Below are 14,582 nucleotides of genomic sequence, written 5' to 3'. Positions count from 1 at the left end.
TCAGGGAAACATGTAGCAAAAGCAATGTGGTTATAAAGGGATATTTTAACTAATGCATTGATTCGGAGGTGCAGAATAGTTCGAGTAATGAGAAGGAGAATGGACAGTACAATTCCAGAACAGTATGTTTTAGAACTGTGAAAGGAACAGGTCATGCTAGATTTTGTGATGGGTAACAAACCAGGATTCATTAACAATCTGATAGTAAGGCAGCATCTAGTGACTATAGTATGATTGAATTTGATATTAGGCTTGAGAGGATGAATCAAGAGTCACAAACAAAGGTTTTAACTTAAGGAAAGCAAACTTTGAAGGGATAGGAAATAAATTGGCCACAGTAAACTGAGCTGAGCTGTTAATGGGGACGAAGAAGTCTTTAACATTATAGAAAGCCAATACATGCCATTATAAAGGAAAAGCTTCATTTGTGTGGTCAACAATTAAGCTAAGAGTTCAATGTGGGGAAAAGTGAAGTGGTCCATTTTGGATCTGAAGTAAAGTGGAGTATTTTCTTAACGTTGAGAGACTAGCTAAGGTGCGCTATGTACACAAAGCACAAAAATCTAATGTACGGGTATAAATAGTCAGCCAGAAGGTGGCCTAATCTCAAGGTGGCTGCAGTACAAAGGGAGCAAAGTTGTGCTTCAATTTTATTGACCCTTGGTCAGATCCCACATGGATTACTGTTCAGTTTACACACCACGCCTCAGGAAGGATCTATTGGATCTTCGAGGGGATGTGGCGCAGATTCACCAGAATGATACTGGGATTTGAAGGGTTAAATTATGAGGCCTTTGCTTATATTTCCTTGAGTTTAGAAGGTTGAAGGGTGACCTAATTGAGATGTTGAAAATGTTGGAAGAATCCAATGGAGCAGATACAGAGAAACTATCCCCTCTGATGAAAGAATCCAGAACAAAGGGGTATAATCAGAAAGCACTTTCTTACGTAAAGGGTCGGGGAAATCTGGAATTCCCTCCCCCCAAAAAGCTGCGAATCTCCAGTTGGAGTTTTTAAGACTGAGATTAATAAGTTTGTGTCGGATATCAAGAAGTATGGAGCAAAGGCTGTTAAAGGATGTTGCGATACAGAACAGCCATGAACAGGCAGACTCAAGGAGCTGAATGGTTTACTCCTGTTCCTGCTTCTCCCTGGTCCTCAGTTGGCGAATCTGATTTTGCAACACACCCTATCCCATAAAACTTTTCATCCATAACTGTACATATCTGACTTTTGAACTAGACTATCTGCAGAACTTGCAGACTCGTGCAGAGAACAGGCTCCATTTGTGAGCAGTTCCTGTGAGGTTTGAACCCTCGGTTGCTAAAGCAGGGCCAGTAAACATGCCAGACCTCCGCTGAGCAGGTAGCTGCCTTCTGTAAATAACATTTACCTTACTTCACCAATCCACTGTGACTTCGCCTGTGCTTCCCCCTTCAGGTGGCTGACTAGGTTCTGTGATCGTGTTTGAATGAAACACTACTTGTGACACTTGATGCTACAAGACATGCAGTTGTTCAGAGGCACTGGCTGCTGATGCACTCACATGTTCCATTGCATGTGGAGGGAAAGGTGTCAGGACTTTTGTTCAATTAACCAGACTGCAGCAGCATGATCATTGAAAGCCATACTGTGTATGCTGCTCAAGTCGAGTGTATGCTGCTCAAGTCGAGTGTATGCTGCTCAAGTCGAGTGTATGCTGCTCAAGTCGAGTGTATGCCTGCATGCATACTATTCAGCCAGGCAACATTAGACAAGATGAACGTGTGGTACAAAAGCAGAAAATCCTGGAAGTACTCAGCAAGTCTGGAGAGAAAAACAGAGTTAATGTTTCAGGTAGATGGCCCTTCATCAGAAGTACTTGGAGGTGTAACGGTTTTTAAGCAAGGCAGGGAAGGGTTGGAGAGGGCCAGGTGGTGTGAGGAGGAGGAAAGAAAAAAATGGAACGTCTTTGATAGGGTGCAAGGCAGGAGAGAGCAAATGACAAAAGGGATGATGGGTTAGCTTCAGATTTCCAGCATCTGCAAGTATTTTGCTCTTGTATGAACCTTGTGGCACTCGCCGTATGTTCAGAGGCATTCCCGAATGTTAGTGTCTTCCTTGCCAATGATTTCTATTGTTGCCTCCTTGAAACTATCAAGGAGCCCTGTCATCTCTCTTACCAGGAGTGCCCATTTATTAATGGTGATTACATGCTGCCTTGTTCTGCAAGTACGACAGTATTCAAAGGTTGAAAGTACATAGGGCAGTGAAAATGTGACAAAGCAATATAATCCGGGTGACATAGTTGATGTTTAAAGGGAATTGGCAACATCTTGCTTGATTCACTTACAAGCCATAATTGTCTGTACTGGGTTTCTTTTTAGTAACCTTCATGATTGCATCTTGGCTGTACTAATTTGTCATATTCAAATCGATGATTCATTCCCTTAGTTATCTCATGACACCACTTGACTTGTTAACTTCCTCATAATGTATTTTTTCAGGGCCAAGCAGTTTGTGGAGGTATCCTTGCCAGGATTCACTCACTTTAATTTCCATTTATGGCAGATGCATGTCATTGCACATTAATATTAATCGCTTAATTTTGTGGATTTCTTCAGATCTGACATCTTGCAGTAACCCTTCCAAATCTGGCAAGACTGGAACAGCTCTCGTTCACGCTCTCTGACATTTCCTATTGTGAATGGCGAACCAAGCACTTCTTGGGGGTGGGAAGAGCCCCCTCTGCCCAGTCAGTCTCTCCCCCCCACCCCCACCCCGGCCACCCCACCACTGCCGATCCCACCCCACCATCCCCAAATAGATTCTCAAGCGTTTGGCCCTCAAAGTGACATTTCCACTTCCAAATAGGTGCTGGAGAGCATCACTGTACCCTCTGTTCCCCCCCCACCCCCCACCCACCGTGACCCTTCTCCCCACCCCCGACCCTTCTCCCCACCCCCGACCCCTCTCGCCGCCCCCGACCCCTCTCCCCACCCCCGACCCCTCTCCCCACCCCCGACCCCCTCTCCCCACCCCCAACCCCCTCTCCCCGCCCAGCCACCAGCAACACACCCAGGCACGTTCAACAAAGTGAGTGCTGTCAGTGCTGGATAATGGAAAACATTTTACACAAGCAGACCTCACATCCCCTGAGATTCAGAAGTTGCAGCCTTTCAGATTTCTGCCCCGTCAAAACCTTGTCTCCTTCGTACTCACACAGAACCAAGCCCATCAGTGCACCCTGCGTTCTCACTCTGGTCTTAGATTCTCCCAACAGCAGAAATCCCACATAAGTTAATTACAGGCTCCAAACTGAGTTACAAGGTTTATTCACAATATTAATTAATATAAGCACATACGGCGCTGCACCACTCTGTGCAATGAATGACGAGCTACTAAAAGGGTTGCCAACTGTGATTGAATGTATTCCTGGAGGTTTCATCATATGACTTGACCCCACCCTGCAGCCATTGGTCGGCCAGCACATCCATCCGTGTGATGCACTGCCTTCCTACGCCAATTGGAAAACAAAAAGACTCATTATCTGATTGGATGATGCTTGACTGTCAGCATTTTTTTCCCCCATTTTCAATATTTTTATATCTGGGAAAGAGAAGTGTTCAAAGAAAATTTAACAAAACAATCTTTTTTAATGTCCCGATGATTTTTCTCCAGGGTTGCATACAGCAGTGTCCTGGAGATTGATCTTCAATGCCTGGAGAGTTAGCCAATCCTGGAGGGTTAGCAACACTCGCTCCACACTCCTAGACCTTGGACGATACATTCTGCAGTAAATGTTGTGCAGGGAGAGAAATTCAACTCTCATTGATTTGTGCAAAAAGGCTGCCACATTCAGTACATAGATTCACAAATATTTGCCTGAGGCCTGATTGATTTTTTTAAAAAAAAATCCATTCTTGGGATGTGGGCATCATTAGCAAGCCCAGCATTTATTGCCCATCCCTAACTACCCTTGAGCAGGTGGTGGTGAGGCACCTACAACTGAGTGGCTTGCTAGGCCATTTCAGAGGGCAGTTAAGAGCCAACCACATTGCTGTGGGCCTGGAGTCACATGTAGGCCAGACTGGGTAAGGATGGCAGATTTCCTTCCCTAAAGGACATTAGTGAACCAGATGGGTTTTTATGACAATTCAGTGGTTTCATTATGAACATTAGCTCTTTTTAAATTCCAGATTTATTAATTAATTGAACTTAAATTCCCCCGGCTGAGGGGTGGGATTTGAACTTGTCTCCAGAGAATCAGCCTGGGCCTCTGGATTGCTAGCCGAGCAACATTGCCACTGCGCTACCATCTCTCAAATTGGGCCATGGCCTCATTTGCATTTAACAGCTGAATTGCAGATGCCAGTGGTCAATAGCTGGAGCCTGGGAAATTCTGGCTGGCCCAAAGGTAGCTTCCGGGTGTGGGGGTGTTGTGGGGGCTGCTGGAGGGAGAGGGTAGTGCACTAAGCCAGCAGTGGCCCACCACAGTATTTTTGTGGAGCCAGGAACAACACACTTGGTCTACCTGGCTCCACAAAAGCGAAACTATTTCAAATGATTTCCAACTGCAGTCTTTTCTTAAGAGCGTCTGGTTAGGCTGCGAGGTGTAAGCTCCTCCGATCTACAGACCAATTTCAATCAGCTTCCCACAACCTACGTTAAGACATTTTTGCAGGCAGCCAACGTCTGTGTAAGGTGGGCTCCAGGCACACCTAGAAACCCCTTGCTTTCAATTTGGCAGTAGGCACACTTACGGAAAAGATTGAGAGAGGGATAGTGTGACCCGAAGTTAGAACCAGCCTCCCCACCCCCAAAACAAAATTGAGATTGAATATCTTCACTGAACTATTTCCCTTTTGTCCAAAGATCACAGTCAATTTGATGTAGACATAAAAATGCGAATGTGCCTTGCAATGTCCTGTCTGCTCATTTGCTTCTGTGCTGCTGTCAGTTTTGAAGTGAACTGTGCACAGAATAGGTGCTGTTCAGACTTCAGAAATGTGACTATTTGATTAACATGTTTTTTTATTCATTCACGGGATGTGGGCGTCGCTGGCTAGGCCAGCACTTATTTCCCATCCCTAATTGCCCTTGAGAAGGTGGTGGTGAGCTGCCTTCTTGAACCGCTGCAGCCCATGTGTTGTAGGTACACCCACTGTGCTGTTAGGAATGGAGTTCCAGGATTTTGACCCAGCGACAGTGAAGGAACGGCGATATATTTCCAAGTCAGGATGGTGAATGGCTTAGAGGGGAACTTCCAGATGGTGGTTTTCCCATGTATCTGCTGCACTTGGCCTTCTTGGTGCTATTGGTTGTGGGTTTGGAAGGTGCTGTCTAAGGAGCCTTGTGAGTTGCTGCAGTACATCTTGTAGATGGTACACTCTGCTGCTACTGTGCATCGGCAGTGGAGGGAGTGAATGTTTGTGGATGGAGGGCCAATCAAGCAGCTGTTTTGTTTTGGATGGTGTCAAGTTTCTTGAGTGTTGTTGGAGCTGCACTCATCCAGGCAAGTGGTGAGTATTCCATCACACTCCTGACTTGTGCCTTGTAGAGTGTGGACAGGCTTTGGGGAGTCAGGAGGTGAGTTACTCGCCGCAGGATTCCCAGCCTCTGACCTGCTCTTGTAGCCGCAGTATTTATATGGCTAGTCCAATTCAGTTTCTGGTCAATGGTAACCCCCAGGATGTTGATAGTGGAGGATTCAGTGATGGTAATGCCATTGAATGTCAAGGGACGATGGTTAGATTCTCTCTTTTTGGAGATGGTCATTGCCTGGTACTTGTGTGGCGTGAATGTTACTTGCCACTTGTAAGCCCAAACCTGGATATTGTCCAGGTCTTGCTGCATTTGGACATGGACTGCTTCAGTGTCTGAGGAGTCGTGAATGGTGCTGAACATTGTGCAATCATCAGTGAACATCCCAACTTCTGACCTTATAATGGAAGGAAGGTCATCGATGAAGCAGCTGAAGATGGTTGGGCCTAGGACACTACCCTGAGGAACTCCTGCAGTGATGTCCTGGAGCTGAGATGATTGATCTCCAACAACCACAACCATCTTCCTTTGTGCTAGGTATGACTCCAACCAGCGGAGAGTTTCCCCCCGATTCCCATTGACTTCAGTTTTGCTCGGGCTCCCTGATGCTACGCTCAATCAAATGCTGCCTTGATGTCAAGGGCAGTCACTCTCACCTCACCTCTGGAGTTCAGCTCTTTTGTCCATGTTTGAACCGAGGCTGTAATGAGATAAGGAGCTGAGTGACCCTGGCAGAATCCAAACCATGCATCGGTGAGCAGGTTATTGCTGAGTAAGTTCCTCTTGATAGCTCTGTTGATGACCCCTTCCATCACTTTACTGATAATGGAGAGTAGACTGATGGGGCAGTAATTGGCTGGGTTGGTAAACTAGTCTAAAGGTAAGAACATTGAGTATTTACAGAAAACCAGATAGGCTGGCCTCTGCCAGCTATTTTAAGGCTTCTAGACACAAGGCAAACTCTGCTTTGGTTTTTAAGTTAAATAGAATAAGTGAAATATGTGCACGTACAAGGTGAGTTCTTTGATCTAAATGCACACTGTAAAAAGGCTGTCTAACCTCATTATGTGATCGCTCACATCTCTTACATTGTTGAAGCTGCCTCACGAAGTTTGAAGGGGTTAAAAATTTTTCCTGCAAGTCAGAAGCTCATTTCTGCCATCGCTACTATTGTGTTGTAGAATATTAATGATTAATAATTATCATTTTAGGCTGGAGAACAACCACTTTATGAGGACAACATCTACATGTACATATATTTTGTAATCTTCATCATCTTTGGATCTTTCTTCACATTAAACCTGTTCATTGGTGTCATCATTGATAACTTCAATCAACAAAAGAAAAAGATAAGTTTACTTCTCTTTGTATGAGGGAAAAAAGGATCTGATTATGGTTTCTCACTATCTGTTTCACAAACCTTCAGTGACTAGTCATTCATTTGGACTCCATGTCCAAATATCAAAGTTCAATATTATTATCAATAATGAAGAAAAAGGCATAATCATGAACCGATCAAGTGGAAGTCCAATGTCGCTAATGTCCTCTTAGGGCATGGTACCTGAAGGAGGAGGAGGTACGCTAGTGACATCAGATGGCAGAACATCAAGGCTGCACTGACTTCACTTTCTCTGTTATCACCAAATTATTTCTCCATTCCTCTTAAGCTACTGACTTCCTGTTGGGTTTTGGCTCCACCTCTGTATCGATCTCGCTGCCCAAAAGTTGCTATTATTTATGAGTTCTTACTGTAAGATTGAGGCACAGGGAACATCACAACTGAGCCTGATCCTATGCCCCTTCAACATTTACACATGCTTCCAGTGATTGTTACCCAATGTCTTTGAATGAAGTTGCTAATGGACAACATGTAGATGAAGAGGAGGGGGCTAAGGATAGATCCCTTAGGTACTCCAGTGGTATCAGTGTTGGGGTGGAGAGAGAAGCCAGTGGTGGAGGTACTCTAACTACAATAGTTTAGACAAGGATGCAGCCAAGCTAAGGCAGTCCCACAGAGTGGAACATCAGAGGTGGGGTGTTGAAGCGGGAATAGTGTGGTTGACTTTGTCAAAGGCTGTGGACAGGTAGAGAAGGATGAGGAAGGATAACTTACCACTGTACAATCACAGAATGTCAAAGTCATTTGCGACTTTGTTAAGGGCTGTTTCAGCATTGTGGCAGCGACTGTGACAGTGATTGGAGGGATTCAAATTGGAGCAGGAAAGATGGGCACCAATTTCGAGGCAACAATACAATTAAGGATTTTGGAGAGGAAACAGAAGTTGGAGATGGCAGTAGTTTGCAAGGACAGAGAGGCAAGGGTTAATATTCCAAGGAGGTGGTTAATGACAGTGGTTTTCAAAGGAAGGAGGAATACCTGAGGAGACCGGAACCATTTATAATGTCAGCTAGCACAAGGGAATTTTCAAGTGCAGTCAAAATTTTTGGCACCACATGGTGTCTAAGCTGTCAGCAAAATAACTCTTGGATAAGGGGCTAATCATTTGTGCAATGCACCCCAGCAAAGAGTCACCTACTTAATAAGGGGAGAAAAGAAAACAAATTGAAAATATGTACATAGTAGAATTCCTAAGGTTGTAACCAGTTTCTTTCTGTTCTCTTTACTTTGGAGGTCAGGATATCTTTATGACTGAAGAACAGAAGAAATATTATAATGCAATGAAGAAACTGGGATCCAAAAAGCCTCAGAAACCCATTCCAAGGCCACTGGTAAGCAATGCACAAGAACTAAAAGTGCTTAGACTACAGACAGAAGAAATGCACTGATGTTCCTGTTCTTAACTCATCTAGAAACTGTTTTCTTCCCTATCAGTGATTAGTAGGAGCAAGGGCTCTGACAATTGTCACAGATATTGGCTGTTCAATCTGTAAACATATTCCAGATGAAACACCTGCAGCCTTAATAGTGAACATTGTGTGTAAATTTAGCAATGTGATGTTCTTGTTCTAACTCTCTAATTCTTTAAATTAGTGAAGAGAAAGTAGTCTTTCAGCTGTATTTCCAATCCTAGATGGCTCAGTCAATGCTCCATCAGCACTCAACAAGGTTTCCTCTGTACAGACAGTGCAGGTAATTGCTCAGCCTGTACACAAGATGGCTCTGTTTTAGGAATCCAGATCTAAACTTGCTTCAACAAAACCACTTTGTTACAAAGCTGGAAAAGTGCATTATTTCACTGAGTGCCACCTCTTTTCTCTATACCCAGCTTCTAGGTGATGTTGGGGCAGTCTGAGTGTTAACTCAAAAGGTGTGAAGCGGATTTTCATAGTCTGAATAAATTAAAAGACATTTTTCCTGGGTGGCAGAGTGTACTTCAAACACAAAGGATGCAATATACTCTTTGCGCCAGACACTAATTGTTTTTTTTTTCTGATTTTTGTTTGGTTACAGAACGTAATCCAGGGTGGAGTCTATGACTTTGTCACTCAACAGGTTTTTGACATCACCATCATGATTCTCATCTGCCTCAACATGGTAACAATGATGGTGGAAACAGATGATCAAAGCAAAGAGAGTGAAAACATTTTGTACTGGATCAACTTCATCTTCATCATTTTCTTCACAAGTGAATGCCTGCTCAAACTCTTTGCGCTGAGGCATTATTATTTCACAATTGGGTGGAATATATTTGACTTTGTGGTTGTGATCCTTTCCATTGTAGGTGAGTAATAATGTTTAAAGAACAATGTTTGTAAGTTTAACAAGAGCTCATATTTGTTCAACAGTGCACTCATTGTGCAATCAATAAAGGGTCACGCACTTACTATTAGATAGGCAACATAGAATCAAAGAGCAGTAAAAATTTACAATACTCAGCACCCCTGATATCAGAATCTGGTCATATGTCAAATTTTGGAAAGATAAGGTTCTGTGATAGGCATTCACGATTTTCTTTCATTTTTGACCTTTAGGTTTGAATCCAGACCAGATAAATAGATGAAAGCCTCCAACTGGAATTGTGCTCGACAGGGTGGGTGCAGGAAGGACGTTTCCCCTGGCTGGGGATTCCAGAACCAGGGGACACAGTCTCAGAATAAGCAGTAAGCCATTTAGGACTAAGATGAGGAGGAATTTCTTCACTCAGAGGGTGGTGAATCTTTGGAATTCTCTACCCCCAGAGGGCTGTGGGAGCTCAATCATTGAGTATGTTCAAGACAGAGACTGATACATTTCTAGATATTTGAAATATCAAGGGATATGGGGATAGTGCGGGAAAATGACATTGAGATAGAAGATTAGCCATGATATAGTTGAATGGCGGAGCAGACTCGAGGGGCCAAATGGCCTACTCTTCTTAATTCTTATGTTCCTATGTTATCAGCTCAGATAATTCAACATTACATTGGCATTGTTTCAGAGAGGGCAGCTGATGTAGGAAATGGGTTGGGGAGCAGAAATCATGGGGTGGATTTTACAGCCTCCCCGCTGGGCTTGTGTTTAGCAGGGGTGGGGGAGCATGTAAAATATGTCAGGCGGCTAGCCCACCGCCTTCCCACCCACCCCCATAATGCGCTAGGTAGGCAGGTGCCGAAATCGGCAGCCTATCCACCATATTGAAATGAATAATTAAAGGTCAGTTAGGCTTGTTAGCCTGGGATAATATGCTGCCCACTCCATAATGCATTGTTGTGGGTAGGCAGGCGGGAGGGAGTAGGCCTAGATGAAAAATAAGAAGAAAGAGGGTGGCATTTCATTCAGGGGTGCCCCTGTGTGCATCAAGGGCACCCCCCCGCCCCCAAGATTCACTGAGCCCGCCCCACCCCCCCACCCCCCTTCCTCACCACCTGCCCTCCAAAATCCAGCACCCCACCTGCCTCTCCCTCCTCTCTGGGCTCTGGGATCCCTCCCTGCCCTAAAATCCTGGGACTTGCCTTTCTGCAGTAGCCTTCGCTCTCCTCATATCCTCCTTCCTGAAGTCCCAGCAGTGCCCACTACTGAGCTCTGGCGCTGCTGGGACTGCTGGAAGATTGACCAAAAGCTCTTGAGGGCAAGACTTCCTCCCACTGAGGGGTGGAAGTCCCACTTTCAGCTAGTTTAGCCCGCCCTTAGCATGTTATGGCTGCCGGCTGGCTTTCCTTCTGGGATGGGGGGGTGGGGCGAGGGGCAAACAGTCCGCCCCTCCCCCATGAAATCCAGCCCCATATTGCTGCAGTACAGCGTTTATCTGAGGCTGGGGTTAAGATGCAGGGTTGGGCCAGAGTAGAAGGAGCATTGTACTGAACTTGGCCCATACTCTGTTAATTGGGAGAATTTGATCCTGATATTGGGAGCCAAAAGGCATTTAATGTTCTCGTCCTGACATGCCTCACCTTGATAAGTACAAATCACAACATAAATAAACTTTCGAAAGAACTGAAACTTTCACCATCAGAGAACTGACGGGAACCTGTTCTAAGCTCCTTTTACACTGCATTGAAGTCGAGGGCGGCTGATATTGGGCTGGGAGTAAAGTTGACATTCCACCCAATCCCGTGTGTTTCCTGTCTGGAAAATTAGGTTAAAATAACCTGCCATTTTGTGTCTGAGGCGACCATTGTGTTTTCTACTAGTGCCTGTCTATGATGCAAGTGTTCTCACTGCAATGTGAAATGGAACGGACAATGTGCCAAACACAGGTATACGTGCTTAATGGCATTGCTTTAGTGGTCACAAGGAGATCAATACCAACCCAGAAACCCTGCATTCTGTTGCCGAGGCAGAATGGGAATTTTGTTTTAGCTATTGCAATCTTGCTTCCTGCATTTTAATTTCCCAACTGAAAGACAACGCCAATAGAGGTTTGACAACAGTGAAAGTGATTAAATTAGAGTCAGCTACCTCTTCCGTTCTTCACCATCTTTCCTTTGACCTCCAAAAAACATGAGCAAGGGAGTTCGGCACCCCGTCTCTCCACACCCGCCCCCCCACCCCCCAACCCAACCATGACCACCACAATTTTCTTCGCTCCGGCCCTGATGGAAATGGAAGGTTGCACACACACTGGGCTATGATTCCACACATCGTGGCACCTTGTCCAAGTGGCCATTCTTCAAACACGAGTCAAGACAGTGAGTATTGGTAGACCAAATTGTGGGCGGATAAAGGGCGGGTGGGGGGCATCAAAGACAAAAGTCCACGCAATGCATTTTCCAGTATGAGTCATTGGGCAACAATCAGGAGCTGGAACTTGGACTTTATTTTTCCTTCGCCGAAGACGACAAGGTCTTAATGTCAGTCAACACAGACCAGAACCTAGGACCCTTCCCAGTTGGTGCAGCTTGTTTTTTTACAGTGAGGCATTTCATGAATCTGCAAAACAAAAACTGTGCATATCATCGGACCTTTTGAGTTTGTGTTCCAGGGTGTAACACATCCCAAACATTTACATCCTGGAAAATTATACAGATGCTGTCCTGCATAAACAGGGTATGGAACAAATGGAAAATTATGGAGAATAAGTATTGATAACATTTTGTGCTTTTTTTGGGGCATTCAGCTGCTTAACTTATTGCAACTTGAAAAATATTAGTGCAAAGGGCACCATGCAACCTGAGATCACCCTGCATTTTCACACACAAATTTCTTTAGCACCAGAAATAGGTGCTTTTTTGGGCTAAACACTTGCTGAACATTATGATTGTTTGACACCAGCAGTGGTGCAATACTCCAGGCCAAAGACACCTCTAAACCTGTAATATTTATTGAGGTTTACAGTTCTATATGTACAGTTAGTAAAATGTTCATCATTAACTTTGATGTGAAGTGAGGAAATTAATAAACAGTAGCTAACTGTTTTGCAAAATACATCTGCACGATCTGATCTTATCATTTCCTTAGTTATTTTCAGTACCGTGTATCATCTGTGGCAGATAAATTGCTTTAAAGCAGAAATGTTAATAAAATCTCTTCTATTTCCTCAGGAATGTTCCTGGCTGATTTAATTGAGAAATACTTTGTGTCGCCGACGCTTTTCAGAGTAATTCGATTGGCTCGAATTGGTCGTATTTTGCGTCTGATCAAAGGAGCCAAAGGAATCCGAACGCTATTGTTTGCCTTAATGATGTCTTTGCCTGCCTTGTTCAACATTGGGCTTCTGTTGTTCTTGGTCATGTTCATCTTTTCCATATTTGGAATGTCTAATTTTGCATATGTCAAGAAAGATGCTGGTATCAATGATATGTTTAACTTTGAAACATTTGGCAACAGCATGATCTGCTTGTTCCAGGTCACTACGTCTGCCGGTTGGGATGGTTTACTCTTGCCAATCTTAAACAGACCACCAGATTGTGACCTTGAAAAGGAGAACCCAGGCACTGCTGTTAAAGGAGACTGTGGCAATCCAAGCGTGGGAATATTTTTCTTTGTCAGTTATATCATCATATCATTTTTGATTGTTGTGAACATGTACATTGCCATCATCCTGGAGAACTTTAGCGTGGCAACCGAGGAAAGTGCGGAACCACTAAGTGAGGATGACTTTGAGACATTCTACGAGATCTGGGAGAAGTTTGACCCTGACGCCACACAGTTCATTGAGTATAACAAGTTGTCTGACTTTGCTGATACCTTGGAAGCACCTCTTCGTGTTCCTAAACCCAATCACATTGAACTCATTGCCATGGACCTGCCCATGGTGAGTGGAGATAGGATTCACTGTTTGGATATCTTGTTCGCATTCACCAAGCGTGTACTTGGTGAGGGTGGAGAAATGGATGTTCTCCGGCAACAGATGGAGGAGAGGTTTGTGGCATCCAATCCCTCCAAGGTATCCTACGAGCCAATCACTACCACTCTCCGGCGCAAGCATGAGGAAGTTTGTGCCATCATTATTCAGCAGGCTTATAGGGCACACTTGGCAAGGCGAAAAATCACCACCAAAGGAAGAGTTCCCTGTACTAAGTCGGGAGGGCATGCAAATGAGAATGGCAACACCAATCAAGAGAAAAAAGAAGGATCTCCCTCCACTGCATCACTGCCATCATACGACAGTGTAACTAAACCTGAGAAACAAGAGAAGGATCGAAAAGGCAGAAACAACCAAAAAGACATCAGGGAATCTAAGTTGTGAAAAAAATTCCATTTGCAAGCAAATGTTGTTTACAGACTTAAAAAAAGTATATAGATATATATATATATAAAAATATATATATCAATGCAGAACAGTGACCCAATTTCTAGAACAAAAAGAACTCTCATCTAGAGATCTATACCAAACATAATCTGCTTACAATATAAAGTTGTTGCCTAGACGGCAGTGACATTCCCCTGTCATGACACTAGGACCCTGTACAGCAAAGGGGATTCAATAAACTCCAACAGGTGGTTACTGCATCTACAGTACTTCAGCAGTCACTGCAGCAAAGGACAAACAAAATGGCTGCTAGGATCAGTACATTGCCAAGGGGGTCAGACAGACAGATTTTATTTTCTCATTTTATTTCACTCTTCCAGACAAAAACAATACCAAGGTTTGTTTGACCATGCAAAATTATGGTTGCCTCCTTCCATTATCTGTTCAGCAACTGTAACATGTAGCCCATGTCATTTTTAGTCACGGTTCCTTTCTTATATCTGCATATTTTTCTACATGGGCTTCATGTTGTTTGGGGATAAGGGGAGGTAAGTGGGTTTTTTTTCGGACTGAGGGGGACTTGCTCAGGCCGATTCCAAAAAAAAATGTGCTTGTTCAATGCATAGAATTGATTTGCATGATAGCATGCTGTGATCAGAAATCATGCATGTAGAGTCATAGACCACAGACACAAGTACTTTGTCCACCCAGTGGTTTCGTCTGATGGCTGAGGCGGTCCACTGTAAAACATACACTGTATTGGGGGACAGCCTAATATCATGCCCTTCACAAGTATTTACAAACTCTTTAATGAATCATTCATCCAACCTCAGTAGAAGTAAAAAAAAAGGGGGGTTGTGTGTATGTTTAATAGCTAATGTTCTGAACATACAGCCATTGTTGCACATAAATTGCTGCTCTGTATCTTCCTTAAAGGGGAAAATTAAAATACAAGAATGGCTTGTTGTATTTAAATTTCAATGTAAA

At 44.0% G+C, this 14,582-nt stretch overlaps 1 protein-coding gene across 5 annotated transcripts in view; it reads left to right on the top strand.

Annotated features, from left to right (window-relative positions):
* Nucleotides 1–13,621, top strand: part of LOC144672613 (sodium channel protein type 8 subunit alpha-like) — a 233,689-nt gene extending 220,068 nt beyond the window's left edge. For all 5 annotated transcript variants that reach the window (XM_078534436.1, XM_078534433.1, XM_078534432.1 and 2 more), the window contains 4 exons: nucleotides 6,735–6,872; nucleotides 8,149–8,253; nucleotides 8,936–9,206; nucleotides 12,445–13,621. In XM_078534436.1, coding sequence (XP_078390562.1) covers nucleotides 6,735–6,872; nucleotides 8,149–8,253; nucleotides 8,936–9,206; nucleotides 12,445–13,592 — 1,662 coding nt within the window. In that variant the 3' untranslated portion in view covers nucleotides 13,593–13,621. The remainder of the gene's footprint in view (nucleotides 1–6,734; nucleotides 6,873–8,148; nucleotides 8,254–8,935; nucleotides 9,207–12,444) is intronic.
* Nucleotides 13,622–14,582: the final 961 nt, after the last annotated feature.

The sequence above is a fragment of the Cetorhinus maximus genome, chromosome X (assembly GCF_964194155.1).
Source record: "Cetorhinus maximus chromosome X, sCetMax3.hap1.1, whole genome shotgun sequence".
Taxonomy (NCBI): domain Eukaryota; kingdom Metazoa; phylum Chordata; class Chondrichthyes; order Lamniformes; family Cetorhinidae; genus Cetorhinus; species Cetorhinus maximus.
This window is presented reverse-complemented; position numbering and strand designations above follow the sequence as displayed.